This window comes from Periplaneta americana, chromosome 15 (assembly GCF_040183065.1).
Source record: "Periplaneta americana isolate PAMFEO1 chromosome 15, P.americana_PAMFEO1_priV1, whole genome shotgun sequence".
NCBI classification, from domain to species: Eukaryota; Metazoa; Arthropoda; class Insecta; order Blattodea; family Blattidae; genus Periplaneta; species Periplaneta americana.
The window spans coordinates 670,633-698,511 of NC_091131.1; the positions used below are offsets into that span (position 1 = coordinate 670,633).

A 27,879-nucleotide genomic window follows, 5' to 3' on the forward strand; every position below is an offset into this window, starting at 1 on the left:
TGCCATTAACAAATAAAATATTACGAATTATATTGTGACACACGAACATTTCTGCCAAGTTGATTACTATTTTTTTCAGATGCATATCGAGATTTATTCACAGTGCCTACAGTTCTTGCTATACAAAGCAACACTTGATTACACTAAAATACACATTCAGATTTAAAATGTCCTTGGTTATTTACAACCATATGTGGTGATATCTCCTGTGTAATATCATGTGATGAATACACCAATATAGGCTATCTACTTTTCCTCCCATTTGTAGTACTTTCCTTTCTTGAACATCACGGAAACTTTAAATTCGACACCACAAGCTTTTGTAACTTCCTCTGCTTATCTGACGTCTTTTTTAAATTGATTATGTAACGATGTTGTATCAACTACTAGGTTATTTAGCCTCGATGGGATTGGTGATAGTGAAATGATATTTGGCGAGATGAGGTTGAGGATTCGCCATAGATTACATGACATTCGCCTTACAATTGGGGAAAACCTCGGAAAAAACCTCAACCAGGTAACTTGTCCCAATCAGGATTTGAACCCGGGCCCACTCATTTCACGGTCAGATGTGCCTACCATTACTCCACAGCAGTGGACCGAACATGGGTTATGTACAGTTACCCTTAAAAGGAATGAGACGACTCTTGGTCGTCGGAAGTTAAAGTTCTACAGCGCGGTTCACTCGATATCGACGTAACAATAAATACCATGACATATACAACAAGAATTGTTAAAAGGACCACAACAAGGACAAGGACCAGAATAAGAATCACGAAGAAGATAGCGATTTAAGGCCACGATTTCACAACATAGCTCGAGTCACAAAATATCATTGCTTCTCTGTACCGAATGGCAAACGCCTGCTATGGGATCTACATTCTGGACTGCTGCTGTCACTGTCTTGTCTCGGTAGCTCATATAGTAGCGTGTCAGTTCTACTATATAACCGAAACGTCTCGTGTTCGATCCCGGGTAAAACTTTTTTTTATTGAGGTGTAATTAATTTCTTCACAGTTCCTCGACTGTCTAATTTGTCGAAAAATATGGAATAATTTATGCCCAAATTCTGGGTCTTACAAGTGGGCTGAACCTCGTCAAAAAAAATCTTACTTGGAAGTTAAAAGTATTCTTCCTGAAACAATAATCATAAGAAACAAAACGAGACCTGTTAACTTAAAATCTTGTCCACATGCCATCAGCTTCTATTACAGCTCTAAGTCAATCCGGCATGGATGTCACAAGATTGTGCAATAGGTTCTGATCCTCGGCGAGATCTTCCCAAGTGTCAATAACTTGATTCCACAATTCGTCTCGATTTCGAGGGCGTCGGTGGGCATAGGTGGCTACTCTGTAGTGACATAAACATAGATTATCTCTCGGAACTTTTCCGTAAAAGTAAATTAAATTCACTCCTTGAAACTGACAACCTTAGTTGTAGCGTAATTTTCCTACCAGCATACAAGCTGAAGTAGCACAGCCATTGATAAAAGTTTTGTACATAGAATTAGACTGAATTTCTATTCGACAGAATCTATAATCAATGGCTTTTCTGAACATGATAAACAAATCCTAAGTGTTTCCAATGTCACTGAGAAATTTCAAGTATCTAGTGATTATTTACATTTATGTCTACAATATGAATCTTGAAAAAACGTATATGATACTGGTACTACTGGTATTAAGGGTAAATGTATTGTATCTTTCACTTAATTTCAGAATCACTTCAGTGGATGTTCTCCACTGAATGTTGTGAAAAAATTCAAAAGTAAAAAAATGTAGATAATGCAGGGACTTAAAAATCTAATGTATTAAAAAGAAGAATCTCTATGTAATGAGCTGAAATGTAATGATCCTCATGTTCTTAAATACTACAAGAAGTACAGTGTAATTTATCAAAAATAATGAAAGAGGGAAATAGAATACATTTGAATAGAAAAGTACAAAATTCAGATAATGCAATTAAAGCTATTTGGAATATTATTAAAGTTAAACTTGTAGATATTCTAAGAAAGAAAATATTTTTCCATTAAAACAAGTGATTATAAAGTAGAGGATTCCAAATCTATTGCAAATTCTTTTAAAGTCTTATAGTATATGGTACAGAAATATTATTGACAACTTAAACATTAAAGATTTTGCAAAAGACACTGCAATTGGTTACTTAACAGTTGCATTTAATAATTAGTATTAATATATGTAATTAGTCAATAATTGCAACATTGCTTTTTCATTCAATCATAACATGAATAAAATTGAATGCACATTAAATTAAACACTATTGGAAACACGTAGATAAAATAGTTAAAATCAACTGAAGGGGTGAGAGTGAAATAATCCAAAGCCACACTTTTAACAAAAAGTGTTTTGTGCGAGTGCATTTCTTACACATATGGGAAAGCTACTAATAAAATATTGTAATAATTACTCAGCAAATGACATAGCCTAAGGACTCTAAACCTTTGTAAAAGTTTTGTCTGTGTGGCTTAGGAATATTTTTAAATTTCATTTTAATTGTTAGTTTTTAATATATATGCATTTACATTGTATATGTGTGTGTGTATGTAAATGCATTCACTAGATTAACGTTTATAATATTATAACTTGTAATTTTGTATTGTCTGTGATCAGTTTTAATTTCAGGACTTTGTAAAACTCTATTTTAACGTTACTTAACTATTTCAACATTATTTAGACAAAAAAAAAATCGTTGACGTAGACTAAGAATCGAACTTGCTCTCTTCTACACAACAGGCAGAAGTCTTAGTGTCTGAGCTATTGAAACGACACGAAAGCTTTCCTTTCTGTGCGGAGTGTCGATCTAGTCATGAAGGTCCATTGTCGATTTTACTACACGATTTACGTATATATTTATATTTTATTTACGTAATGTTATCATATTTTTTGCAGTATTTGAAGTGAATTTCGGAACGATGGTAGTAACAAACCAAATAGCCTGCATTTAAGTAACTCAATATTCGTTATCTTGTGTATCGGTGCTCTGGTCTCCGATCATGCGCAGTGTCTTACATCTGTGACTTAGGAATATTCAATCGTCTCATCCTTTTCCAGGGAAACTGTACATTAATTCTTTTGACTTTCGGTAGCTTTCTTAAGAATACACATAAAGAAATGTAGTGCTTTCCAAGCTATCCTTGTAATATTAGTGACTTATTTCAACCAGTTTGTTACTAAAATATATACAGTACCTAAGTGTTTACTTGTGGCACTGGTGATCCATTTAATTGGTATGTGAGACGAATTTAATTTTGTGTTTTACAGAAGGATACATATTGATTTACTTTTGCTCACATTGATTTTAATTTTATTTGTTGTAGTCCAGTTTTCAATACCGTCAAGCTAGTTTTGCAAGGTGGTGATATAAGATTTATCACTAATTTTTTCTATATATCATACAGTCATCCACGAATAACCTTGCCTGAGAAGTGGCATTTCTATTCAAATCCTACAATAATTTTCAGTAAATATTTTTCACCGAGAAGCTATTATACATTTAATTTTACTTCTGAGACCAGTGAAATATATGCCAATTTTATTAGAAAGGTGCATGTATAATTATCCAATAGCATGATGTTATCTGCAACAAAAACTAAAGGGCAAGAAAGAAAAGAAGAAAACATTAATGCTGTGGTTCTTAGAGTTCCATTAGAGTTACACATTCATTGTCCACTGAAAGTTGTATTTCTCTATTGAAGTGTAAAAGAGAAACTCTCATAAATTATGTCAGAAACAAAGAAAGGCCCCACCCAAATATGTGGGATAATTAATTTAAATTTATTACCGGGACTTGAAAAAAACAAGGGATAATTAATTTAAATTTATTACCGGGACTTGAAAAAAACAATCATATGTAATGGGTGGGAAAAAAAATTACTTTTTAATCGCGCTTCTATAGTTTGACAATGCTGACTATTCAGAGTTTTGCCTGACAGGTGAGCTACCATAAATTCCTTGAAGTCCTAGTTATTACTGAAGCCAAATGTGTGTCTCTTGTCAAGAGTCCATTTTATTTATACTTGTTAAGACATCATTCATAGACTAGTTACCGCTTTCAGTTTTGATACTAAATACAATGAAATTAATCTATTATTATTCGTCCTATTTATACATTTATATTGAATGATTCGGTCTACCTTCATAACACATCTCATCAACAATACTCGATAAAGAGTTGAATTAGCTTCCATGCTGCGTTGTATTTATTTTGTCATGTTCCTATAGCAGGAATATTAAATAGGAATTCCTTAAAACAGATTTATATTCACTCCTATGCCTTTATATAGAATACCAGTACATATACTGTATTTCTTAAGATTTGGTTACTTTATAAACAGTATGTTAGTGCAAGAACTCTTTTTTTCATATTTAATAATTCTGGCATGTGTCAATAAATATGCTTGAGACCTCTGTCTCTCTGAATTACGCTTTACTAACTGGAAAAATATTCCAAATTTATATTTTAAAAAAGTATTAAAATATCCTCACAATTTAGAGCATAACAATTCCCGAAATAATCATCCTACATTAAATTATTAAGATAAAAATGATTCAATCTATCGCTTGTAAAAATACCTTTATGGTCCTAATAAATTAAGAAATAATTTACATCCAACAGATTTATTTTAAAATGGCCTGCAGTTATTATTTTGAATTTTATTGTACCTTAATAAATTGAGTTAAGGTACAATACAATTTCATCAAGTTTCAAACAAAGTAATTCCATCTTTCCAACAGGGGGACATTAAATACTTAAAGTAATGCTAAACTCGAAAAACTTATTGCTGCAACTTAATTTTATATTCTATATCACTGGCACCAAAAAAAAAAGTGTCCTATTGTTCATAGTGATTCAAAATGAATAGTTTCTTAGTGTTTGTCCATTCCACTTTTTTTTATTGTCCTTCCCATTTCTATTTCTCTCATTTTTAGTAGGTACTTCACATGTAGTATATGTTTTACTTTAATACATATAATGACCATGAAGATATTTGGATATGTCTTACAAAATTCTTGCTGAAGACCACTGTGGTAACATTCTGCCGCATCTGTAGTTTGTACATTTTGAAATTTTCGTGCTTCAGCTCAGAATTCAGGCGGGGGGAGGGGAGGTTGATGTGCCAATGTAGTTTTCCAGAATATAATAATATTCAAAACAATCTCTAATAGGAGGGGCCTCTGATATTAGCTCTGCAAAAAATCTGATACTGGTACTTCTGTTGCTGGTAAATAAGAAAGAACGAAATATAAAAATTTTTAACCACTTTCGAATTTCAGGTGCTTTGTGTCTCAGCTGCTGGTTTGACGTACGGTTTGTTTCCTTTAATTTTCCAGAGCAAAAACTGTCCTAAGCGAAATTTACACTCTGTAATTTTAACACTGTGAACATTTATTTTGGTAGCATTGTGTGATGCTATTTCATAATATAACAAGAGCTTTGAAATGATTAACTGCTAACTACTACCTGGGTGAAAGTAGCACTGAAGCAGTTCCTGTGATTTCTGAAGTGAAAACTGTTCAATTTATAAGGAATTTTTTTGTGGAGATGCAGTTGATTGTATATGCAAGGTGTAAAAGTGCCTAAACTAACTGACCCCAATGCTGTCATGGAGGCCACACGAGGCCATATATCGTATGGAACCTACAATTTTTTTTAATTAATCGTATGGAACCTACAATTTTTTTTAATTAATTGTATGGGGAAATGAAAATTTTGTCTGTAAGGAGCCATACGGCATATGGGTGCCTAAGTTTTGTACATGGAGATCTATACAGATCTTAGATCATCTCTTGCTGTTCCTACTGTACCTACCGGTATTTTGTTTGATGTTCATAAACAAAAAATTATCCACCTTTTCAGCACTGGAATCCAGAATTATATAAAATAATGGTTGAAAAACGAGAAGTGCTGCAAATATACACTCCAGGATTCATCGAGACAAGTGTGCATCAATGGTGGTGCTACATGGTGTATTCTTTAAATCAAACTTGTACAATTAAATTGTAAAGCAAAACAATTTTACTTCTTCTTTAATATTAAAAAAAAATAATTAAATGACAATTGGAGAGATAGAGAGAGGAGAGTAAAATATATTTCAAGGGAGAAAACAAGGGGTGGGGTGCATGGCCAAGAAAAAAATTACCATGACAGCACTGACCAAACCTAACCTGTTACAGACTCATGTATGCAAGGTGAAGAAGCTGAGTATGAAGGAAACTACCTCAGCGCTAATCAAGATTTTCTGGTATAACTCCCTGCAAAGTTGATTTGAATAATTTATAGGGAAAAATTGTTCCGGGGCTGGGCATCGAACTCGGGACCTTTGGTTTAACGTACCAACTGAGCTACCCGGAAACTCTACCCAGCATCGATATATTTCAAGGGAGAAAACAAGGGGTGGGGTGCATGGCATAGTGCAGTGCTAGTTTAACTCTTATAGATGAACTATATATATATATATATATATATATATATATATATATATATATATATATGTATATATATATATGTATGTATGTATAAAGAACTTCAAGTGTCAATATTGTCTCCAAGGTTTCTGTGTAACAAACTTCATTTAGAAATGTCCATCTGCGATTATGTTAACTGCAGAAGAAGGAAGAAATATTGTCGTAATATGAAGTTACTCAAATTTTCAATTAAGGACAAGGAAAGGCTACAAAAATTATTTTTGATTTCACCCTTATAAATTGAACGATTTTCACTTCAGAAATCACCGTAACTACCTCAGCATTAGTTTATGTAATTTAAGGACCAGTATAAATGAAATTTGATTAAAGTGAGAAAGAAATTCGTAAGGGAGGCGATCAGGAGGGATTGAGGTTGTCTACTAATTCGTTACAAACAACTATTATAGACTATTTCATTTGACTAACGATGATTTGTAGAGAGCAAAATACCTACAGTAGGGTAAATAATCTAGATCAGTACGTTTATGAGAATGGATATAAAAGTGCCAGGAAAATAACAGAATTACCGTATATTGCAATTAACTCTGCATTGGCAGAGAAACCGCATAGGGTATCGTAAATCTGCTGAAAATTAGAAAATTTTGTAAAAAAATGCATTCAGAGCGAATTTTCCAGCCTGATATCATCTCGCCCACGTTTTGGACATAATTCAATACCGTAAGACTGATATGAAACGAATACTAGAACAATTTGTTAACCAAAGACGATGTTCAGTAGTTATTTAACAACATACAGAGCAAATAAAAAAACAAACGCATATTCTAGCAAAAAAGTTCAGATGAAAAGAAAATGATTTGTACGACTGCTTATTCGTAAAAAGAACACTGCCAGCTGTGTAGCCTACATGAAGCAATATATCAGGCCTACGTTATGAACACGTTGAATTTAATGTGGACGAGAAACGTACAGTTATTATTTATCTGCTTCCATATCGCATCATATAATACACCTGTAAAATGAAAACATGTAGGCCTAGCAAAGAGGAAACATGTTTGGGGGGGAGGGAGTTGTAATTCTTCCCCTATCGGATAAATTTCAGAAGACGAATACCTGCTTTTCCTTCATATTAAAAAATTGTAATCTTGTGCACACAAAATAAATTAGTGCCTTTTCGTGAGCATCATGATGTACATTCAACAAACGCAGACAAATCTGCTCTTTTTAGTATTTTGTGTTAATTGTTGCTAGTGAGGTATTGTATACTGAAAATTAAAAACAATTAGATATCGTACATCAAATGATGACAGATTATATATTGAACGCAAACAACATTATATCAGCCATGTACCAAAATGTCATCTATGTGTGTTGATAAATTTGGGTAAAACAAGCTTCTGTATGCTACAATTTAGCGACACATCAAAGTAACATAACCTCACATTACAATGAGAAAGATATTTGGAGGTGGCATGACGTATAAAAAAAGTCATCCCACAGTCGTATTACTCTATGTACTTTTCAGGTACTCTGCCATCTAGTGTTGGTTATTGCAAGCTCATTTCTCGACACTAGCGACGCATAGCGTCCGTTATTTTCCAGTTGCGTCTAAATTTAATATAAGCTTGGTCAATCTGTTTTATATATGATCTAGGGTTACACATAGCGGCAGAATGCGGAGCTACATCCCTTTTTACACGGCCCGATCGGTATTACAGGTATCCGTTATGCTAACTTTAGAGCACGATCGGTACTGCAGGTACCTATTATACCAACACATACTGGTATTTTTCATATCGCCAAAGGAGTGTGTAATGGTTTATCAGTTTAAATAACATGTTTAACCACAATATTTATATCACATTTTTGTTTTAACATGTGAATATAAATATAATGGTTGGACATGAAACTGAAAACCATTAACACACTCCCTCTTTTAACACCGTCATTTAACCCTTTTATTAAATTAATTTATCAAATTTGACTAATAAATTTTTTCATCTTCTAGATCAAATATGTAATTGAGATAACAGGATGCGAATAGGATAGGATACTTCTCTCCAAAACACCTTAAGCACTATTTTTAAATAATGTTATGTATCATGTATTGGAAGATAAAAACAAAGATTGACTTTGGAATATTGACTTCGAAGTTATTATTGGTCAGTTATATAATTATCATTCGCTCTTAATTTTTTTATGTCAAACATTAGCTTGAAAATAGTCATAAGATGTTTTGCTGTGACACAGTACAACGCACGTTCATAAACATTTATAAAACACCACTTCATTTGTTTTACACCGTCAGTGCTGAACATCTATTTTTAAAAGTAACTGCCATTAGTTTTAATATATGGATATTAAAAATCTAAGTAATCAATAATCACCACTGATAAAGAATACAAAGAAAACTATTTGTCTACAACAGACATAAAATTAACTTAGAATTTTAATAAAAACACCATTAAGAAATACAAGTAAAAAAATTATTTTTCATTCTCTGATGTATAGTTGATTCAAAACACTGAACATATTAGAAAAAGTGCAATACAATTTATTAGAGACAAGTCTATACTTCGCAACATTTCCTAATTTTGAGCTTTGATACTCAGTGTTTGATTTGGTTGTGGCCCCATTGCTCAAAATATGTTGTTGTTGTATTCTAATGCCAGGGGTTTGAAAAAGTCATTTGACCTCTTGCACTCCAATATTTTTCAAAGATATTATCATGGCCAGCCACTGAAGCACAGATTTTGAGGTGTTCCGAATCCATTTCTTGGTTTGAGTTGCACAGTGGGTAGTTAGGGGACTGATATATTCCAATTCTATGCAGGTGTTTGTTTGGCCAGACAGTCATGGCCTGTTGCCAATCTAAATGCAGCTACAGACGATTTTCGTGGTAAATCGGGAATTGACTGTGGATTATGATGCAGAGAGTTCCATTTTTTCCCTTGAGATTTGTGTTATCAAATTTTGTTTGTTGAAGTCTAAGTATGTAGATTTAATAAATCTTTTCACAGAGTAATACGTAGATTTAGTAACAGGTCTGTAAGTAGCAGTGCTGCCCTTCTTTGCTAAAGCATCAGCATTCTCGTTTCCCAGGATTCCACAATGGGATGGTATCCATTGGAATACAATTCTTTTATTGAGTGATATTAATTGAGAGAGCATTTTAGTTATTTCTGCTGTTTGAGATGAAGGTGTGTGTTTAGAGACGATTGATAGAATAGCTGCTTTGGAGTCTGACAATATAACTGCATTCTTAAATTTATTGATGTGGCATAGAAGATTCCTGAGACTTTCACTTATTACAATGATTTCTCCGTCAAAACTTGTTCTTCCATATCCAAGAGATATATAAAGTGAGAAGAGACAAAATATTGTACCACATTTACTCTCTTCTTAGCTAATGTTATACAAGCATTCCATTATAAAAAATTTAGTTGCTTCTGTACCATTAAAGTAGTCCCGCCCAGAAATCCGATTGGGGGACTATTTTGCTGCATAGAATTGGAATATATCAGTCTCCTAACTGTCCATTGTGCTACTCAAACCAAGAAATGGATTCGGAACACCTCAAAATCTGTGCTTCAGTGGCTGACCATGACAATAATTTTGAAAAATACTGGAGTGCAAGAGGTCAAATGACTTTATTGTCAAATGCCTGGCATTAGAAAACATCAACATATTTACTCTGGTCATGATAATATCTTTGAAAAATATTGGAGTGCAAGAGGTCAAATGACTTTATTGTCAAACGCCAGACATTAGAAAACAACAACATATTTACTCTCTAAAAATTCTAAATAATGCACCCAAATCTCACCAGTTGCAGAAGCTGCAGATTCGTATCGCTGCCACTGGACTCCCTCCTATGCCCTACAGATGACACAACTAAAATGCTCATTGTACTAGTAATTATTATTTGTATTTATATTACTATGTAATGTTAACTTAGGGTCTTAAAGATCGTTAGATTTATCATTGCCCTATATATTACAAAAATTATATTGCTCATAATGTAGAAGTCAAGTACTCTACTTTTTTTTTTTCAGATGAATGAATGAATTCCCCTTATTTTCCTTCAATTAACTGAAGAAATCAACACATTAAACGAAATGAGATAACAATGATAATAATAATAATAATAATAATAATAATAATAATTCATTCTAGTACCGAGGTCATGGAAAGCATGGGGCTTTACCTCCATGCCCCCCAAATGCCTTCTTAGCATGTTATGGGGATACCTTTACCTTTTACCTTTAATAATAATAATAATAATAATAATAATAATAAATGAAGTCCATTACCATACACTTGTCAACAAAATTAAACACAATTTTGTTAAAAGATAAAGACAATGAATGAATCACTCAATGAAAGAGAATACAGGTTCAAATTGATGCCACAGTGAAGTGCAATGAATGAAGCAATTATGTTAGGTGGTGAAAAAGGTTAATGTAAGTAGGCTGGTGATGAAGTGGGTCGTAGTTCTTGAGTGGGATACCAAGCATCCCTTGATGGAATGGCCCCTCTTAGTAAGTTATATCTGAAGTCACCGTTATACTGATTACTGCGAAAATGGCTTGCACATATATAGGCCCTTCTGTAAGGATGAGGATTTTCTGCCACAGCTGCCCACATGTGGTACCTGTTACAATCAAAATTCTATTATTATCTTAAAAAAAATACACAAACCAGGGTTGGTATTAATTTAAATTAATGATTTAATCATGATGTAAATAAAATAATTTTCATTTTATTTACATCAAATAATTGTTACTACTTAAATCACAGATTAAAATTATATGCACCTAACATGATTAAGATGAGAAATTAACTTCCTGAAAAAAAAAAAATATATATATATATATATATATAAACGTTTTTACATATGACTGTTCTGCTGCTTCTTAAAACTATTAGCAATATATATGAGTAGCAAACTTGCATCTCTGCAATGAACAAAATATTTTCTATGGTGAAATATATTTTTCTTCCTATGAATTCATATAAAATTTCACCACAGAAAGGTCTTTGTTTATTACAGACATATAATTCTAGCATTTTCTGAAGAAATGGACAGGTTTTGAAAGTTTGCTTCTCATATGGCTTTTCCCAACTCCTAATTAAGGAGCAACAGAACACATGGTACAGGTAGTCAAGTAGAGCCTACTTTCGGAATCACCACCTAATTAAAGCACAGTATGATGCTGAGGATTGAAATGAATAGTTGTAGCTCATAACAATATTCAAAGTAAAAGTTGCACAATGCCAAATGGACTATGTATTTATTCTGAAAACAACACAATGCTAAGCTCTTCTGATAAATTTATTTGTAAATATTAATCTCCCTAAATAGTTGAATTCTTTTCTAATGAATAACAAACTGAGCATAATATCTTGCCTAAGTCTAAGCTAATTATTATTATCATTAAGTGCAGGTTATTAGTGCTATAACTCTTCATGTATTAATAATGAGGCCTATGTGTAAACATAGTAAATTATTTTTGAAGCAATGTTGTTAATTACGTAAAATAACACATCAACAAAATACACAATTATGTAGGAACTAATGCACAAATTAAGTTTAAATGAATTACAAAAGAAGGCAAAAACTCATTTTAATAAACAAATATGAATTTGACAAATAATTCTCACTTAAATTTAAAAATCACTACAGTTTACCAACCCTGACTATTTACTGATGATATATAAGGATATCTTTGCATTGAGCTTATGCCAACGCCATTGCTTACCTTTTAAGCTGTGCTGCATTACTTGGCGCAGGAAACAGGAATAACCAGGTCTTCTCATTACTATCCGATTTCTGACAGTACACTGCAGCACATTCACAGTGTAAAACTCCGCCATTTGTCTTTCTATTAACTGAAACAAACCAGCAGTAGCCTAGTATCATATAATGCATTAATAACACTACATTTCATAGAACAATTGAAGGATTGCAGTATAATCAACGTTTGTGAAATATTCCTGGAAGAATTCTATCCACGAGTCTATAAAAATAATAAATATCTCCAGCAATCTAACTCTTTTTATTTTATCAAAATTATTCCAGTAAAGGTACTACTGTTAACTGTAAAGTCAAATTTCTAAAATATATCTTTTCGGGAACAGCACTTCTTTACTATTGCGTTACCAAGCTAAGGTACCCCGCCATCCTTTGGTAACGCAACTGTAAAGAATTACACCGGGAACAACATATTTAGTCGTATCAGATTCTGTCCCACGAATTTTAAGATGTCTGACCAACTTAACTTAGCTATATTACAAAAATAAGATGTTCGTTCATACCCAAAGTGTATATTAACTCTGTTAGCTTACCTTTAAAGCTCTTGGCGTAATTGCAGTTAGGCCTAATACACTGTTGTAATTCAACACAGAAGTCAGTTCATCATGTGGTAGTAGGAAGGTAATCGCGTTCTGAAGTTTATCCCTGAAAACAATTACAGATCTCAGTTTAATAAACGTTTAAGATATGATGGAAGAATTCAGTTTAAATTAGAAAACATGACGGTGCAATTAAGCTGCATCTACACGGTTCAGTTTTTCATGCTCGTACGCACGCAGTCTGGGAAGAATATTGAAAGAATCAAGTTTAAAGCACATGTTGAATTAAGATACATTAAGATTTTCTATCTACAAGGTACGCCATATTAATATTAAAATACCAAAATACCATGTGATGGAGTGTAAAAACCGATTATAGTTTCACTGACCAAGTTCTGCAGCATTCGCTGCTGCTAAAATAATATATTATCCTGCACATTGTGTGCACTTCCGTTATTATTAAATACCAATCTTGCAGGCATTGCTTGAATGTGTGAAGTTGAAAGAAAAATTGAACCGTGTAGATATAATCTCAAACATATTTCTTTCTTACCTTTAACGTTGCGAATTATTTCTTGTTGCAGGAAAGCACCAGTAACTTCTCAATTAACTCGATCTGTTCAAATTTCTTCCTTAAGCAGCCATGTTCGTCCATTCCATAATTTATACAAGATTTAAACAGAATAGGAATGCCAACATCCAACAATTGATCAACTGAACAAATGAGGTTAATAGGTCATACACAGTACACTAATATGGCTACTTTGTCCTCGAATGAAAATGCAAATTAGCTATATAGTAATAGTAATAATAATCCGAATATTATAAAACTGACACATTCTGTAAATAATGGATATTAATAATATCTGTTTAAAACTGTCATATTGGCAAAACTTATAACCAAAGAACTTTCGAAACCAAAGAGTTTTGCACTGCTAATTTTACAAACTCTGTGATCAAAATACAGTCAACACTGTCCTGACCACATGCGGCAAACTATGGAACATCTATGAGCATCCAACATCTATCATTTCAGTTAAACCTCCCTGGTAGTGGGTATGGTTAATGAAAAGACTGGAATTCGGAACCAAGTAGCTGCCAGAAAGAAAACTTATCTTTTTTTTTCTCCATTGTGGTTTGCTGCGGTAGGTATGTTCGGAGCAGTGAAGGGGTGTGATTTGCAGACCTGTAATTTTGTCGTCGTGATTGGTTTGTCACTGGTTCCGACTGTGACTATAGTTCCAAAATCACAGATCCAAGAAATCACCATCTCAGACCGATATGTCATCCATAGGTATGGTGACTGATGTAGGCTACGTGCATGACAGCACGATTGGAAGTCGGAAGATTGTAGGACAACATAATTAGCTTGAATCCAATTACCAGGAATTAGAGGTTAACGAGGGCAACTCTTTGATACTGAAGCTATATGTACATTCGCTATCGACTATATTCGTCCATGAATGACTCACCTTCGTAAACATTCTTGGGACGCATGCAGATAACACACAGATCAGTTCAATTGAATTTAAATTACAGGGATGGGGGGGGGGCAGTCGTAACACACGTCTTCCCGAAGTGGCAGCCATTTTGTCCACCTTGTAAGCAGAACACGCATTCTTCACTGTTTGATGTATCAAATCAAGGAGTTCTTTTTTGACATGTGACTCGTCATATCTGCTTTTAAGCCAGTCCTTGATTAAGTCCTTGGTCCATGACATCTTCGGGATTCTGTCAATTTCGACGCAGTGACGAGGCTCGTTGTCCATTACAATAACGCTGTTTGGGGCGAGATGAGGCAACACTTCACTAAACCACGTTTCGAATCTTGGACCGTCCATTTCTTCGTGATAGTCTCTGGTGGACTTGGACTCGAATACTAGCTTGCCCTGCGGAACGAAATCTTCTTCACTGCCAGTATGGAGCACTATAAGTCTCTTCCCTTTCCCGGATGGTTCCTTGAGTCCAGTGGATAATCCGACAAGAAAGGCCTGCTTTCTAGAAGTCACAGTCTCGTCTTTTGTACTGCATTAACCCATGTCTCGTCCAGATAATATATTGTCCTACCCTCTGCCCTAAACTTCTTTGTCGCAGGCAATTCGTCCTCCACAGTACAATGTTGTCCCTATCAATGAAGAAAGATTTTCGCCCTCTTGTAACATATTTAAATTTCATTTTCTTTAGTAACCTGTACAGCATTGACCTCGAGAATTTTGGTAGCTTATCACTATTATCTTCATCACTGTTCACCGCAGCTAATATTTTGTCTAAAGTTGACAGTTCTTGGCGAAAAAAGGAATTGGTCAACTTTAGATTGTATTGCTGATTTTGTGAATTGGTCTTATTTGTCTAGTAATGGAACAGTTTTGCGAAATTTCGCAGACTCTTTAATTTGTCATTCATCTTCGCCTCTCTTATGATGTGATAAACACTTGCTTTCCAACTCCCGTCATCTCAGCCACCTTTTCTAAACTGTAAGTTGGATTTTCAGCACATAACGTGTGAAATAAATTCAACACACATCTCTTCTGACCTCTTGCATTGGTTTACCTTTTTTATGTTTTATAATGCTGTTGGAAGCCATAATGTTCCCTTTCTTAAATAATTTACAAACTACAATAAAATACGCTCCTAAGCCTAAATAAAAAAACTATGTACTTACATAAGAAATTAACACTGTACACTATTTTCTATACTGGTATTCACAAAACAAATTACAAACCACTCAGGGCAAAGGATAAATGTTTTCTCCACCGCTAGTTGCTACACTGCGACATACACAATGGAAGAATCTGCACTGTGTTGGCCCCCTTGACTTCTTAATACAAACCAACATTCCTTAATTTTATTAGTAACCAGTTGAAAATATTATAACGACACTAAAATATACTGAAACAAGTAATTGTCAAACATCTGTATGGCTGTATTTTATATCCCCTTGTGTACTTTATTAAATATTTTTTCTTCTGTGTACAGTAGAGGGTGCAGGTATAAGAAGTAACAGCTACTGCTCGGTCACTGACGGTATCTTTGCAAGAGGAAAGGGAAAGGAATGTCTTCGTCCCCTCTCAACTTGTATAAAATGCTGTTTACTCTCGTTCTCTGTGTAATTGGTGAACCTAGAGCAAAGGTTTGAGTATGTATAAGGATCATTCCCAGTTAGAATACATGGACTATGGAATTCAATGAAAATACAGGGCTTAAAATTCCAACATAGAAGTGCCAAATCAAAGTATTCAAAACTACTGGAGCAAAGTCTGCATTATTTAATGTAATTTAAGTAAATTTGAATGCATTTCCTCTGTGGATAGCATTTCTAAAGGCTTTCCACAAACAAAAATGTCTATTTCCTACAAGACGAATAAGAGAACTACTGTTGATAGAACTTGTCTAACATTTGCTTTTTTTTATCTCCAAATTGCATCTCTCTTAGTTTCAGAATTTGAAATTTTCCCTTTATTTTAGAGTTGAGGACATTCCTTTCGAGAAATATGAGGATCTGTAGGTTGTCTTGAAGAGGTTTTGTGGATTGGAATCAAGAATACTATGGGAACTTACCCTTCTTCTGAAAAAAGTTCACAATAGTCAATTTTCTGGAGTATTTTTTTTAACATGTTTATTGAGAATTTGTAGTATAATCGAGTAATTGAACAATGTACATTTTAATGTGCTAAAATAGGAATCGAACTAAGCTCTATTTTTCGTAGTACGGTTTTTCTTCACTATATCTGTTTCAGTATTAGACTGAAATACTGGATGCATATAATACAAATCAAAAGAAACATGGTTTATATTTTTGCAGAAATGGTACCAGTCAGTATACAAAGAGTTTAAAAAAAAAAAAAAAAAAAAAAAAAAAAAAAAAAAAAATTGAAAGAAAAATAGATGTACTGTAAAATTTACTAAACTGAACTTAGCCCTTCATTTTCTGGACCCTTCATTTAGTGTAATACTCTGACACGACAGCCCAGGAAGGGTGAAGACCAATCACGAGCTGGTGGCCCCATGTCCACATGTCTCAGCTGAGATGAACTATCATCCAACCAGTCAGCACAGTGATCTCCCCAGCCATTGGATTCACTACCTAACATAGCCCTCCAAATTCATCACAATGCTGGATAGGCATTGGTCTCATACACTGGCCGAAATTTCATAAACCTTTTGCCCAGGAGAACTTGAACTGGTGCTCATTCTGTAACACTGGTCAAGGCATGATGCCCTACACCATGATAATACAGTGTAGGACTCATTTAAAATTACATTTTGTATTAAAATGGGGAATTAGTTTGTACCTGTGCACATTTTGCTTGCAGATTTGCGAGAAGTCTGTACAACTACAGTTGGAAGACGAATCCAACATGGAGTCTCAGCTGAATCCTGATGCAGCTGAATTCGTTCCTTCTCCAACCCAGCTGATGCCCTCTATGGAGGAGGTCCTGCTGGCACAGTCTCCGAGGAAGGGAGTCCCAATGGAGGACATCTCTGTGCCCTCACAAATAGAGTTCCAGCACGAGGTGAGCCAACGCCCAAGTGAGTTGGAGGTCACAGACAAGCTGCCAGACCTGATCAGCTCGGGGCTAGATGACACCACTAACCCTTTTGTGCACAATGGGGGCAGCTATAGTGACTTTTTGGAGGACGTTGAACGAGCACAGAAGTCCGTACTAGATGAGTCTGAATCTTCTTCAACAAAAGCAGAATTTGGTGATGACTCCACGGTGAGCTTTCTAACCACGGGGTCGGAACTCCAGAAGACTGTGACTGAGAGTGTATCATCATTGTCGGCAGTGGAAAAGTCCCTTGCTGAACAAGATCTTCTAGGAGCAGAATTTACATCAGGTGTTTCTAAGTCCAATAATGGTAGCACATGTGATGAAAACGAACTGTCCGAATTCAACGAAAGTGAAATGTTGGTGTCAAAATCTGTTGAAGAGAACGTACTTCATAAAGACAGTACGGTTTTTATCAACACTGAGGGAACAATACCTGTGTGTTTTGAACTGCAGAAAGAATTGATTCCAGAGATGGAATTGCAACCAGAACGTGTACAGCTGGAGAGTGAAGGCACATCATCCTTCGAACAGGATGAGTCTGGATCTCCTGTGGGGAAGAAATCAGAAGAACCTGCTCTAAGCTTTCAGGAGAAGTCAGCTGTAAACCAGCTCTTTTCTGAAGATGTTCCATTAGTAGGACTAGGTACTGCAACCTCAACTCCTGAGAGAGCTCCTATGGAGCAGGAACTGCTGCTTTCCCCAGAGGAAGATGAAGAGATCAAGTTGTGTCCAGATGCAGCTGGCACTCTATCACCAGATTTGAACGAGGCTTCTCTGTTACAACAGTGTCCAGAGCCTACTGCAGCTTCCAAAGCCTCCTTGCTTGATTTCTCTGTCTCTCATAAAGTGAATCTGGAACCATTCACATGCGAGAAATTGGCTGATAATATTGAAGTTATGGGAGGGAAGAAGGAAGGACCTACATTCGATATGTTGACAGACGAATGTACAATGAAGGAGCAAGAGATGTCTGTGACACAGACACCACCTCCCACCCCAGCTCACATGTCTGATGAGGAACCTATTCGCATTCCACCTTTGTCTTCACCTTCACTACCCTCACCTACTCAATTATCCATATACGAACAAATACACCCACAAACCGAGGCTTCCCTAGCTCAACAAATATCCCCGTCTACCCTGATACCTCTACCTGAACAGGCCTCCGCCCCCATCCTGGCATCTGTATCTGAAGAGGCACCCTTACCCACCCTGATACCTGCATCTGAAAAGGCACTCTCGCCTACCCTGGCACCTGCATTTGAAGAGGATCCCTTACTCTTCCTGGCACCTGCATCTGAAGAGGCACCCTTACCCACCCTGGCACCTGCATCAGAAGAGGCACCCTTACCCACACTGGCACCTGCATCAGAAGAGGCACCCTTACCCACCCTGGCACCTGCATCAGAAGAGGCACCCTTACCCACCCTGGCACCTGCATCAGAAGAGGCACTTTCGTCTACTCTGCCGCCTGAACCTGAAGAGACGGCCTTACTCACCCTGGCACATGCAACAGAAGAGGCACTCTTGCCTACCCTGTCACCTGCACCTGAAGAGACAGCCTTACTCACCCTGGCACTTGCATCTGAAGAGACACTCTTACCCACCCTGTTACCTGCATCAAAAGAGGCACTCTCGCCTACCCTGGCACCGGCATTCGAAGAGATATCCTCTGCCACCCTGGCACCTGTATCTGAAGAAATACCCCCACTGGCACCTGTATCTGAAGAAATACCCACACTGGCACCTGTATCTGAACAATTACCCTCACTGGCTCCATTATCTGAACAAATACCCTCACTGGCTTCGTTCTCTGAACAAACACCTTTACCCACCTTTGCATCTGCATCTGAATCAGTACCATCATCGACACCCGTATCTGAACCAGCAGCCACATGCACTTCTGCTTCTGAAGGGTTGATGAAGGCTCCAAGTGATAGTGCAGTGCTGGCAGCCGCAGTACTGGCGCCTGTTGCAATAGTCCCAGCTGTGAAGGCAGTTTCTTCTGAAAAGAAAACATCTGCTAAGAAACCAGCACCTGCCAAAGACAAGAAAGTTCCAGTGACTGCAGAAAAACCTAAAACAGCTTCCCAGAAAGCTACAGCTGTGACAAAGACTGTGCAGAAGTCAACACCAACTTCCCCAACCAAGCCAGCATCCAGCACAATCAGGTCATCGACACCGAAGAAGCCTTCATCTGCTGCTGCTGCTGCAGCAAGCAAACCGCCCACAAAGTCGTCTCCACTGACAAGTAAGCCAGGCGTCTCTCCTAGCAAGCCGCCTGCCTCAAAGACTGTCGCATCTCCACGTCCACGGCCTGCAGCCACAGGCACTGCCAAGCCTGGCAGTTTAAGTAATGGGGATGTTGCCAAGTCAGCTGCAACAAAGAAGCCGGCTGCCACTGCCACGAGGCCCCCGGCCCGTCCTACCACGGCCCCCGCGGGACCCAAGCAAGTGAGCAGCAGCGTGGCAAGCAGGACCACTGCAGTGTTGGCCACAGCTCAGCGACCCAAGCCAGGAGCCGTGAATGGCACAGCTGCAAAGACACGAGCCACTGGAACCGTGGCGACTGCAGCAGCTCGCAACAAAGTGGCTGCAGCACGTGACACGAAGCTGGCAACGGACAAGCAGGTGAAGGAGACTGCCAACAAGCACATCTTGTCAGCCCGCACCACCACTGTGACTGCCACCCGCAGGGTTGCTGGCAGTGTGACGAGGACAACTGTGACTGCCACAGGCACAGTGAAGGCAACAACAGCGACGAGCAAGGTGGGGTCTAAGAAGACCACCACGAGCACAGGTGTGGCCCGCACCACCACCACCACCACCACCAAAACAACAAAGACTGCAGCCTCTGTGAACAACGAATCGGCAGTACAAGTGGCCGACTGAGTGTTTTAAATGATTCTTCAAGCTTGTGTTTCACTTGGAATTTTCTGGGTATGTGTCCATGTGAACCTCATTTAATTTATTGTTATGTAAAACAAGATGAGAGTCTTTGGGTCGTTTATTTTGCTTATTTCAATCAGCATTTGTTATAGATAAGGTGCTAGAAGTTTTCGTTTATTGAATGGGATCCAAAAGACTCTTGACTGACACCACTTGAAATAATTTTGTATGAAACATTTTCACTCGAGCAACAAGATAGATCTTGATTCCATACTATATAGCAGCAATGCACGGAGTTGAAGTGGTGCATATGTAGTTGTGATGATTTGGTGTGCAGCACTTGGCAGAAAGGTTTTGTATATGCTATAAGGGGGGAGGGAGTGGGGTAGTTAATGGTAAGCCAGGTGCCTTGCAACTTGCTTTGCAGTTCATCATATAGTTTTTTTTTCTCGAGTTCTATTTGCTTCAAGATCATGTACTGTACAGCACTTTTATATGTCAAACACAATAATGTAATAAAGTTTTTAAGTCAAAAGAGTAGTTCAAATGGTGTTCCTTGCCCTGCACATGATCCACTCTTGATGCATTGGTCCTTCACTCTTATTTTACCTGTTTTATTGTTTCTTATTAGTATGTCTTCGTATCTCTCCTCTCCTAGTTTTTCTATCTGAATGTTGACTGCTAACATGAAGATTTCACGTATATTAACAACAACGCACGTAACTTGCATGTGAAGATTGCTAAGATTGGATGTGCTGCATTGATCATGATGCCCTTGTATTGTCCGCGCAGCTGGGTCCCCTAGTGCTCTCTCGCTGCCCCGTAGCTATCTGCTGGCTACCTGACTCGCTACAGCAGCTGTACCTGCAGTTACAAAAACATCATTCCGTATTTAATTTCAGTGCATTCCATAGGATATGGTAGGTGAAAGTATATTGTTTCACAAAATAACAAACATAAATTACATTTTTCTTCCGTGTACAATACAGTATGATCACAACTCCAATTATTACAATATTCGTATCTGGCCATGAGCTACTGATGGCAAGCGATACATGAAATCTTTCAAGTAGAAGCATAGGTTTGTAGTTTCTGGGTTTCCAAAAAACTTCACTTTCACACACAATCATTATTATCAACATTCTTCTTCCTCCTCCTCCTCTGCCCTTAATCACCATCATCATCACTGCTGGCGTCGTCTAGACATTATAAAATCCATAAATTATTAGGGAAAACACTTGAAGCAAGTAAAGAGATAGGTTTGGAAATAAATCCCGAAAAGACAAAGTATATGATCATGTCTCGTGACTAGAACATAGTACGATGTGGAAATATAAACATTGGAAATTTATCCATTGAAGAGATGGAAAAATTCAAATACCTGTATCTTGGAGCAACAGTAACAAATATAAATGACACTCGGGAGGAAATTAATTGCAGAATAAATATGGGAAATGCCTGCTATTATTCGGTTGAGAAGCTTTTGTCATCCAGTCAGCTCTCAAAAAGCTGAAAGTCAGAATTTATAAAACAGTTATTACCGGTTGTTCTGTATGGTTATGAAACTTGGACTCTCACTTTGAGGGAGGAACAGAGTTTATGGGTGTTTGAGAATAAGGTACTTAGGAAAATATTTGGGGCTAACGGGTGAAGTTACAGGAGAGTAGAGAAAGTTACGCAATGCAGAACTGCATGCATTGTATTCTTCACCTGACATAATTGGGAACATTAAATCAGACGTTTGAGATGGGCAGGGCATATAGCATGTATAGGCGAATCCAGAAATGCATTTAGAGTGTTAGTTGGGATGTTGGAGGGAAAAAGACCTTTGGGGAAGCCGACACATAAATGGGAGGATAATATTAAAATATATTTGAGGGAAGTGGGATATGATTACTGTAGAGACTGGATTGATCTTGCACAGGATAGGGACCGATGGCGGGATTATGTGAGGGCGGCAATGAACCTCTGGGTTCCTTAAAAGCCATAAGGAAGTAAGACATTTCTCTTTCACCTCTTGATCGCAACAAACAACCACTGACCTTATCTCTCTCTCTCTCTCTCTCTCTCTCCTTACTGTGTACGCGTGTAACCTTTTTGCATCTCGTACTACCGGCCATTGCATAAATATGCCTCCACAGAATGCAAAATTACTGTAAGTGCAACGATCACACTAAGCAAGCAAATGTATTTTGCCTGCCTCATAGACCGGCCTTCCCTCTCCTGCCCCGCTACCGCTAGAAGCGACCCCTCTAATCCCCGCGCCTCTCTTTTTTAGCTGCCCAGATAAGTTCGCTTACAGTATATAGTTTAGGAGAAATCGAAAATGTTTAAAACATTTATCGGATGTTTGTCCCATTTACAGATGACTTGCTAAGTATTATGTTAGCATTACGCGTTACCATTAGAGATAATGAAGGTTCTGTCAGTTTAACAGGGATGAAGACCTAAGTTCTGAATGCGCCCATCAAACTTCATATATTTCTGTTTTTTTTATCTATGTCCCTGTTATGCTCCGTTTAAATTTGAAGTGGCTGCTCAGAGGTTACTAGTGGTGGGCAATTCTCCTTACTCTCATTCTCGCATACAAAACAGACTAGAGTCAGTCCGAGGATGACATGCTTGGTAAGTGGACAAGAAGCGTTGTGTAGTCCAATGTACCTGGTTCTATCCCAGCTGTGTGATATGAATGTGATGGTACTTGTGTAATTGTAAGAGTAGATTTACTATCACATCAAAGAACTGTAAAACGAAATTGTTAGTCATCTGTGGCATTTTCAAAAATCATTACGTATATACCGAGTCAATTATTTACTACCACCACCATTATCACAATTGTAATAGTACTAATATAATTTGTAAATTACGTTCTATAACTTGATGCCATTCACATACCAGGGTGAATGGTCATATCTCTGTGTAGATTCATTTGTTAATTTCGTAAATTATGTTTTGTCAATGGTAGCCTAGAATTTGGAAGAAGCAACTATACTACTACTAAGCACCATCCTGCTGAACCAAAGCAAGAGATTATCACATCCTCTAAGCACATCTGTGTGTATGTATTGTTCAATGAGATCTAGATGGCCACTGCTCTCATTTATTTTTACTGGAGAGGGAGTACGGTAGTGCCTTAAGTAAAAAACCAAAAGAAACCTGTAAATAATTTTAATGCTGTATCTACGAGATTTATGTTTAAATAACCTTCAATGCAGTGCTTTGGAAACTTCCATTTTGCAGAATTAACAGTAACCCACTATGCTGCACAGAGAAACTGGTATTGTCACAATCAAATAGTTTATTCATTCACAAGCTAAGAAGTTCTGTAACAACCTAGAAAATGTTCCAGGCGCCATCCATTACTCTTTCGGAAGGAAGTCCACATTTCCCACCGGAATCAAGAGCCAACTTCCAATGGACCTCATATCATAATCAAAATTTATCATCACACCAACCTATGTATATAATTATTAACAATTATTTTTGTTCATTGAGGAACCCAATCTAGGCTGTCCTCAATTCAGTGTCATGTATTGTATTTATATTTTGTTTAGAAATGATCTGTATAGCGCTAAATGTGCTGATCAATCAATAAATTCTAAAAAAAAAAAATCGTAAGTACCTCGAATTTTAGCTGCACAGTAACTTATATCTAAACATTTCTTTTGCAGAACATCATACAAAACATAAGTTAGACTGAATATGTTATAAAAACCATAGCCAAAAAACAATTTAAGATCATTCATGTCATCCAAGAACCCCCCGCATTGACGGATAGAAGACTCAGTTCCAGGATTTATTTTTACTTCTTCAAAAACCTCTTTTAAACCATCCCATTTCTCTACTACTGTTTTTATTGTTTTGGTGTTCGATGTCCACCTCGTTTCCACAGCTGTTGGAATTCGCCTTCCAACTATCAAATTTAGAATGTGGCTACGTTTCCCTGAATGGTGAAAGAAAGTGGGAATTCCGCTTAGGTTTGCAAAGAAAATTCGCTAACATGAAATACTGTTGCAACTGTTACTTACAAATGGCTTTTAAGGAACCCGCAGGTTCATTGCTACCCTCACATAGGCCCGCATTCGGTCCCTATCCTGAGCAAGATTAATCCAGTTTCTATCATATCCCACCTCCCTCAAACCCATTTTAATATTATCTTCCCATCTACGTTTCGGCCTCCCCAAAGGTCTTTTTCCCTGCGGTATCCCAACTAACACTCTGTATGCATTACTGGATTCGCCCATACGTGCTACATGCCCTGCCCATCTCAAACGTCTGAATTTAATGTTCCTGATTATGTCAGGAGAAGAATACAATGCGTGCAGTTCTGTGTTGTGTAACTTTCTCCATTCTCCTGTAACTTCATCCCTCTTAGCCCCAAATATTTTCTTAAGCACCTTATTCTCAAATACCCTTAATCTATGTTCCTCTCTCAAAGTGAGAGTCCAAGTTTCACAACCATACAGAACAACCGGTAATATAACTGTTTTATAAATTCTAACTTTCAGATTTTTTGACAGCAGACTGGATGATAAAAGCTTCTCAACCGAATAATAACAGGCATTTCCCATATTTATTCTGTGTTTAATTTCCTCCCGATTATCATTTATATTTGAAGAGTCCACTGCAAGAACGATGGATGTCATTTGGAATACATTTTTCAGGAGAAGCAATTGAAAGTTTGAAATGCTTAGCGTTCAAAGCTTAACTGTGATTTTCCGATCATTACTGGACAATGACTATCAATGTTAATTCCATATAACTAGACTTTGTTGAATTGCCACACGCAGCATGCAATCAGGTTGTCGATGTACGATGTACGGTAATATAGAGGAAGTGAGCGACCTCCCGGTCTCGTAGTATAAGCAGTTGATGTTAAGAGATGTGACCAGTTCAAATAGATAAGGCAGCTACAGCTAATGTATAACTATGTAAGCACTTTTTTTTTTTTTTTTTTTTTGCATTACTGTGGTTGGAATAGTCAAAGCTTAACATTTGTTCAGTGCAAACAAGAATTTAATCAAACATACTACAATGAGAGTGTTGCTGTTCCAAACAATTGCCCCTGGAATACCCTTACCCCCGCAGCCAGTCTTGACCCGTTGGGGAACGTGGTTGGATTCTGTTAATTATTATGCAGAACATTACGGAAAAATAATGGAGGTAATTGATGCACTGGATAGCACAGACAGTTCCGCTGTTGCAGCTGTAAAATCATTGCCTTCTGAACAGCTATTGGAAGATATTCTGTTCATTGATTCTAATTTTAAAATCGTGTCCAAAAGCATCATCCTGTTAGAATCGTCTAAACTACAACTCTCAGACGCCCTTAATATAGTGGACAAAGTATCACAAACCGTTATCCAAAATAACAATTCACTAATTTCAGAAAAAGTGAAATGTAAGTTGAGAAACATTATTGCTAAAATTTCTGCCTATTCACAACTTCGTATTATAAATGATGTACTATCAGGTCACGACAAGACGTCTGAAGTTTGTGTACTAAAAAGTAGTGACTTTCCGTTCTTCAAATATGCGCCTACTACATCGTGTGATGTTGAACGTACATTTTCCCAATATAAAAGCTGTTTGAGTGACCATCGGAGGAGGTTCACTTTGCAGTCACTCAAAATGTACGTAACTCTTCACCGAAATGCACACATTCAAGGATGATGTGAGTATATTACATTAAATTTTAAGAGTTAATATATCTCACTACAAAATAATTGTGTATTTACATGTTTAGACATTTCCTACTTCAATGATCATTCATTATATTTCTTGAATGCAGGATACAGGTTTTATTGTAACCGCAGTATACTGCTCAGTGTTTACATTAGAGGCATACTCCATCCGTTGCAAGCCCCCTTCTCATATAGTCTAACGGCATGCGTAGTAAACCTTGCGATTCTCGTGGCAATTCCACGAAGTCTACATATAACTCTCTATGTACATTCTGTCTTAAGCTATGCATTGACAGTCTTGGTTCATTTTCGACAAGAAAGTGACATCCATCATTCTTGCAGTGGACTCTTCATTTGTTACTGTTGCTCCCAGGTATTTGAATTTTTCCACCTCTTCAAAAGATAAATTTCCAATTTTTATATTTCCATTTCGTACAAAATTCTCGTCACGAGACGTAATCATATCATATAGGTACGATTAGACTTCAACAAACAAAATTTGATAACTCAATCCCAAGGGAAAAAATGGAACTCTCTGCATCAAAATCCACAGCTAATTCCCGATTTACCACGAAAATCGTCTGTAGCTGCATTTAGATTGGCAACAGGCCATGATTGTTTGGCCAAACAACTGCATAGAATTCGAATATATCAGTCCCCTAACTGCCCATTGTGCAACTCAAAACAAGAAATGGATTCGGAACACCTCAAAATCTGTGCTTCAGTGGCTGGCCATGATAATATCTTTGAAAAATATTGGAGTGCAAGAGGTCAAATGACTTTATTGTCAAATGCCTGGCATTAGAAAACAACAACTTTGTCTTTTCGGGATTTACTTCCAAACCTATCTCTTTACTTGCTTCAAGTAAAATTCCCGTGTTTTCCCTAATCATTTGTGGATTTTCTCGTGACATATTCACGTCATCTGCATAGACAAGCAGCTGATGTAACCCATTCAATTCCAAACCCTCTCTGTTATCCTGGACTTTCCTAATAGCATACTCTAGAGCAAAATTAAAAAGTAAAGGTGATACCTAGTGCATCTCCTTGCTTTAGCCCACAGTGAATTGGAAATGCACCTGACAGAAACTGACCTATACGAACTCTGCTGTACGTTTCACTAAGACACATTTTAATTAATCGAACTACTGTAGTTGCTTGGGAATACCAAATTCAATAAGAATATCATATAAAACGTCTCTCTTAACCGAGTCATATGCCTTTTTGAAATATATGAATAACTGATGCACTGTACCCTTATATACCCATTTTTTCTCCATTATATGTCAAATACAAAATATCTGATTAATAGTTGATCTATTACGCCTAAAACCACACTGATGATCCCCAATAATAACATCTATGTATGGAGTTAATCTTCTCAAAAGAATATTTGACAAAATTTTGTACAATGTCAACAAAAGTGATATTCCTCGAATGTTACTGCAGTTAGTCTTGTCCCCCTTCTTAAAGATAGGTACGATTATGGACTCCTTCCATTGTTCTGGTACAATTTCCTTTTCCCAAATAGCAAGTACAAGCTTATAAATTTCGTTAGATAATGCACTTCCACCCTCTTGTATTAATTCTGGAATTTGATCGATATCTGGAGACTTATAATTTTTCAGATTTTCTATCGCAATTTCGACTTCAGAAAGTGTGGGTTCGGGTATAAATGGCTCAGCAGTTTGTATTTCAATTTCATCCCGATCATTTCTATTTGGCCTATGTATATTTAGTAGTTGCCCAAAATAGTTTTTCCATCTGTTCAGGATTGAATGAGAGTCACAAGCAAGTCACAATTCTCATCCTGATCATGTTTACCCTTGCCTGATATCTATTCTTGAATTCCTGTATGCCCTTATATGAATGTCTAATGTTTTTATTTTTACTACTTGTTTCTACCTCATTCATTTTTCCTTCAAGTGATCTCAATTTTTATTCCTAAGTGTACG

At 36.8% G+C, this 27,879-nt stretch overlaps 1 protein-coding gene and 1 long non-coding RNA gene across 4 annotated transcripts in view; one reads left to right on the plus strand and one right to left on the minus strand.

Moving 5' to 3' along the window:
* LOC138715781 (platelet binding protein GspB-like) overlaps nt 1-20,780 on the plus strand; it is a 173,629-nt gene extending 152,849 nt beyond the window's left edge. For all 3 annotated transcript variants that reach the window (XM_069848844.1, XM_069848845.1, XM_069848846.1), the window contains one exon: nt 17,112-20,780. In XM_069848844.1, the coding sequence (XP_069704945.1) occupies nt 17,112-20,243 (3,132 nt within the window). In that variant the 3' untranslated portion in view covers nt 20,244-20,780. The remainder of the gene's footprint in view (nt 1-17,111) is intronic.
* LOC138715786 (uncharacterized) lies at nt 9,064-12,874 on the minus strand. The gene is made up of 3 exons (XR_011336570.1): nt 12,793-12,874; nt 12,207-12,336; nt 9,064-11,098 (listed from the first exon to the last, which is right to left on the minus strand). It is a non-coding gene; the product is annotated as an uncharacterized lncRNA (long non-coding RNA).
* Nucleotides 20,781-27,879: the final 7,099 nt, after the last annotated feature.